Source organism: Triticum urartu, chromosome 7A (genome assembly GCF_056163025.1).
Source record: "Triticum urartu cultivar PI428250 chromosome 7A, HENAU_Tu73, whole genome shotgun sequence".
Lineage (NCBI taxonomy): Eukaryota > Viridiplantae > Streptophyta > Magnoliopsida > Poales > Poaceae > Triticum > Triticum urartu.
In genome coordinates, this window is record NC_141879.1 from 537,395,594 (window position 1) to 537,401,018 (window position 5,425).

Below are 5,425 nucleotides of genomic sequence, written 5' to 3' on the forward strand. Positions count from 1 at the left end.
TTGATCGCAGCCCTCTTTAATAAACAGTGCATAGCTTTTGTCTATTTTTGCATTACTTTTATATATATATAGGACAGAGCTAACAGAATATTCTGTTACCCTGGCCCCTGTAAGGCGCCCGGCCCCCAAAAAAAGAAAACTGCCTAATCTCCCCGCAGATCCTTCTTACCACCTCCTCCCCGTGCCCGCCGCCGCCCGACCTCCTCCCCACCACGCCGCTGCTCGGCCTCCTCCCAGCACGCCTCCGGTTGGCCTCCTCCCCACCGCGCCGCCGGCCGGCCTCTTCCTCCCAGCACGCCGCCAGCCGGCCTCCTCCCAGCGCGCCTCCGGCCGGCCTCCTCCCCACCGCGCCGCCGTCCGGCCGGCCTCCTCCCCACCGCGCCGCCGTCCGGCCTCCTCCCCACCGCGCCGCCGCCCGGCCTTCTCCTCGAGCGTGCTGCCGCCCGGCCCTCTCCCCATCGCCGGCAGCGTCTCCATTCTGCTCCGGTCGGCTCTCTCCCTCCGACCACCATGGCTCCAACCTCTCGCATCTCGCACTGCCCCCATGTCGCTGGAGCACCCTGTCCGTTCACAGCCACCACTTCAGGCCGTTCAACGCCACCACCCGAAGCGGTTCACCGTAGCAGAACCCTGGATCCCGCTGCCACTATGTCTCTCTCCTGCTGCAGCATGGCTCAGCTACTGTACTTGGTGGAGGGCAGAGCTTTTCCTCTCTGGAATGGAAGTGTTCATGAGATAGGAGCAGAGAAGGAAGATGGAATCTGTTGGCTACGGTGGAGGTACCAGACTTTTATATGATGATGCTTACTGACAGAAGTGAAGGTCAGGTTCCCACCGTTTTAAACTCCCTCGCTTACCAAATAGATTTTATTTAGGATTTTGCAAAAAGATAAGCAAAGTGCGCTTACTCTTGATGGCACTCTATTTGTTACTGTATCCCATTATAGTACATGATGTTGAAAATAGCATTTGCTATTTAGTGAGAGTCATAGAGAAGCAAACATCATTTGCTACCTCTACCTTCTGGTTGTCATGAAGTAGGGTGCAGGAGGAAGAGGAGTGTGGATGGCCGCTCACCGCTGGCGCCGAACGGGCTTTGAGCCTTGCATCGCCAACCGAAGTTCGATCTGGCCCCTATTGCAGTACGACGTGGGGGTCACCGAGGTGTATGTCCTATGCCAAGGCACTCCTATGTGGCCGCCATGGTGTCGGAGCTGGGAGACGTTGGGGAAGCTCGCTGATGCGAGCAAGGAGGAGGTTGAGGTGTGCCATTCGGGAGCTACTCCGGTAGGAGTCTGGAGGATGTGGCGCCTCGCGTGCCCCAGTGAGGCCGCGCCCTCGTCATGGAAACACAGAGCTTCCGTTCACAAGTCCACCAACATGTTTGGTGCTCGTTCATAAGTGCTTGTTCGTGCAGATCTCATATCCTTGTGTGTGCGCATGTGTTGACGAACTTTGTGCTAAAATGAGTTCAACTAAGTTTAGATCTCTGTACAAAGTTCAACTAAGCCCTTCCCTAGTATGCCACTGTATGCTTCTTTATACAATCCCAAATGGATTATATAACTCCTAATAACAGAATAAATATTCTGGAAAAAGCTCAAATACTATCATACGGTCAGTTCAAAAAAAATCTGACGAGCACTTGCAATGTACATAGTTTTTGCAGAAAAGATCTCAAAAACTCGGGTTCACCGATTTAATGAATTATTATAAGTTCAATTTTGCTAATATCTACAGTTCTGGTTGAGGAATTTAGGTAGTTTATTTTTCTAACCCCCGACTGTCTATAGTTCATTAGTTAGTTGTCACTACACACATTGTTTACAAACTTAAAGTTCGAAGGGTTGGTTGTATTTAGTACTTCTAATTGGACTATTTAAGTCCAAATTTTTACTTTGCATGATGGAAAAAATTGTGTATCGTGTAGTTCCTCCACTAGAGCCACTGCGGCCCACGGCAGCCCATGGTGGTGGAGTTCGTCGCGTCCATCAGTCCAACCCCATGGCTTTAGGGCGTCCGAGTTTCGTCGCGGCCATCAGTTCGAACACCTGCATCACTACATGTGTTGCAACCACGGCCATTCGTGTCACTGCATGCTCCGTCACCGGCCTCCTGCGCACCGTGACCCCTGCCGCACTCCTTCCTCTCCCTGAAGCCGCTCGTGCCCTCCCAGGCTTGATATCCTGCTGCAGTGATGAGCTCCTGTACATCGCCGAAATTCCATACCTGCTCAACGGCACCAGCACGACGATGCAGCAGCTAGGCTGAACCCCAGTTCGTGCCTCAGGGTCAAGTACGCGGGCGCCTGCGAGGAGGTATCCATCTCTCTCTTCCTGCTCCTATGCTTTATTTGTACTAAGCTTTTGCGAAGATGCTTAAATGCACATGTTTCTTATAATCTTTACATACACACTCTTTCTATTTTGTCCCTCGCGTAGTCACTTTTCCTTTTGGCTCAGTTATAGTTTATTCCATTGCTTTTCTTTTTCCATGCATTACTACTGAACTGAACTGAAGCACTTCTGTTTGAAAAATTACAAGGAGACTTCTGCAGCCTACTAGCGTGTTCTTGCTTGCCGCTAATGTGTATTCATGCCGCTGAAGCTTGCTTGCCTAGCTGCTAGCCTGATTCTTGTTCTGTTATGGGTGCCGTGGTTATTTGAACTTTAATTGCAGCTACTATTACAGTGTGTGCGTACATGACTGAAACTGTATGATGTGTGTGCCATGGTTACCTGAACTTCAATTCTAGCTACTATTCAGATCTAATACTAGCACGTACAAGACTAGACTCGTACTACTGCGTACTAGTGTGCTATTTTGCTTATTCTTTCCTTGAACTTTGCATGCTCTCTATTCTTCCAGAGATATGTTCAAAGCTAGTTCCTCGGAGGTGTATTCTTTCATAGATATGTTAAAGCTAGTTCTTTATTCTTTCAGAGCTATGTTGTTTCCATACTTTCAGCTCACATTGTAGTTTTTTTCAGTTCAATGTATTCCAAAAAGGAAAAAACTGTGAATGGGTGATGAATCAACTTCCTGTACAGTTGTGCCATGAGCATTGGACGACCCCGACCACCGGCACCACTGCTTCCTGACCTCCTGCTTGCATCGCGGAGAGCCCTGGTCGTTCACAGCCACCACTCCAGGCTGTTCAACACCACCACCCCAGGCCGTTCATTGCCAGCAGCACCCTGGATCCCACCCCCTCACCCTAGGAGTTTCAGTTATCGAGTGAGTTTCAGTCCAACTTGAGCTTTTAGTCCAACTTGAGCTCCCTGAGATGATCATATAATTAACTTCAAAATTACTACATGGTCCATGTATTTTACGGCAAGTCCATGTACTACTACATGCGAAGTACAAAAGTTACTGCTAGTGAGAGTTCATTTAAATCCTGGTCAGTTCATCTCCTCAAAACATATTTACTTCTGCTCTGCTCTGATCTTTCTTCTGAATTGTCTTCTGAATACTGATGCATGATGTTCTTTGGTACATGTTTTTAGTACGAGTTTGGAAGGGCAGGAAGTTCTACTGCTGGTAAAGCATACACTCTATACAAAAAGAAAAACACACTAGGTCTACTAGTTCACTGTTTATTTATATTATCAGTTCGTAAATAAGCACATATAGAAGTTCGATTTGTGTTATTGAACCAGTTTGGTACATCGGTTTATATTGTATAACAATTTGCTACATGGGGAATTTTTGCATCAGTTCGACAAAAAATGTACAATAGTTCAAACTCTGAGAGCTATTAAGTTTTATTTTTTTAGAATGGGAGTTGTATGTTTACTCTTTGCCTGTACAGTGCATTTTGTATTCCTGGTTGTTGTAATTTTTTTTGTGTTAATAAAAATGAATTTATGTATTTTGTTAATCATTCCTCCACTTCCACCAGAAGAAAAGTGATTTAGACTCTTTATTGCAATCAGTTAGTTGACTATCTTAGTTCAACGAGTTAACCGTCTCGATTCACTTTTCTTGCTTCCAGGGCCAACGACGGTCGCCGCTCCTCGACCCTATTCCCGTTCGTCACCCAGCTCAACAGTCCACCTCGGTGCTCCAGCACCGGCCCCTCGAAGAGCTGGCTACAGGCCATCCGTTGCTCCGCCCCTGGATGCTGCCATCTGGTGGCTGGCCGTCTCACTCCAATACACCTCCCTCTCTTTGTGTACTGTTCTCTCTCAAGACTGGAAGTTATCCCTGATGTACCCAACGCAAGTTCAACATCATCATCTAAAAAGGTTCGCTGATATCATCACGAGGAATTCAAATATTCAACAGGTTCATATAAGAAACCACATGAAAATACAAAGAAAAGAAAGATTCAAAAATATGTGGCTGCTGCATTGGAGTTACTCTGACCCATGCAAAAATAAATTGCAGGAAGCAAAAAAGAAAATCTATTTACTCAGGGATGCAAGCAAATTTCTGGAGCAGACTCATCGGCGCATCAGCGACCATTCATTCAACAACAGTTCAATTACAAAAAGAACATCAGTTCAAAAAAACTGCAGGAGGTTTGGGAGCCAAACAACTGATATTTTGTTGTGTTCTAATTTTTTGGGTGCATGATTGAACAAGAGAAAAAAAGAATGATGTATCATATATATTCTGTTCTTGTAGGAGGTTCAAAGATGGTCGTGTAGCAAGTTAAGAGTTTGGTTTCATGAGAAAAATGTGATTTTTTGGTCAGGATTTTGCATTACTAGTCCAACCATACTAGGTAAAGTACCTAGCCAGTTCAATAACATCATCTTGTGCAAAAAAGTAGTTAAAAAAGGTCGAACTGACATATGCTTCAGAATGTCACAAAAAAATATTTATCTGTATTTGTCTTCTTCATGTTGAATTATTTGAAGTAAAACAAAAATAGCTCACTTTTGTGACTTTCATCATTTGAAAATCTACATGCCTCATGTTCGGACATTCAATTTGTTTAAAACTAAACTGATGGTGCTCTTGTTTCAGGGCCGGGGGAGAAGGCAGAACCTCTGGGTGCATGATGGAAAAAATTGCAAGTTCTTGTTTAGATGTTCAGGATACCCTTCTCTCATTTCATTTATGTTCAGGATAGCAGGTGCATGATGGAAAATTGTGTATCATGTAGTTCTTGTTTAGATGTCGTGCAAGTTCAAAAATTATCGATTTTGCCATTGGAGAGAACCCGTTGGTTGCATTGTTTTTCTAGTGTGACGTCCCTTGGTGTGTTTGGAGTATTGTTATTGTTGCTCTGCAGGCGAATGAATTAGCTTGTCCTGCTAAGATGAGGATGTTTGTGCTTGAGTCTTGAATTTTAAGAGGTCAGGGGAGATGAATATTTCTGTCATATGAAAGGACAAAAAGGTTTGAATTAAAAATATTGATCAGTACGAGTTAAAAACGGCGATCAGTTCGTAATAAAAAGAAATGGTCAGTT

The 5,425-nt window shown here is 45.2% G+C and overlaps 1 protein-coding gene across 1 annotated transcript; it reads left to right on the forward strand.

The window, feature by feature from the left end:
• The first annotated feature begins 2,004 nt into the window (after positions 1 to 2,004).
• LOC125519017 (uncharacterized) lies at positions 2,005 to 5,190 on the forward strand. The gene is made up of 7 exons (XM_048683900.2): positions 2,005 to 2,266; positions 3,063 to 3,237; positions 3,342 to 3,403; positions 3,510 to 3,543; positions 3,998 to 4,250; positions 4,393 to 4,526; positions 4,978 to 5,190. The coding sequence occupies exons 1-7, from the start codon at positions 2,005 to 2,007 to the stop codon at positions 5,081 to 5,083; spliced, it is 1,026 nt and encodes a 341-aa protein (XP_048539857.1). The 3' UTR covers positions 5,084 to 5,190.
• The last annotated feature ends 235 nt before the right edge of the window (positions 5,191 to 5,425 follow it).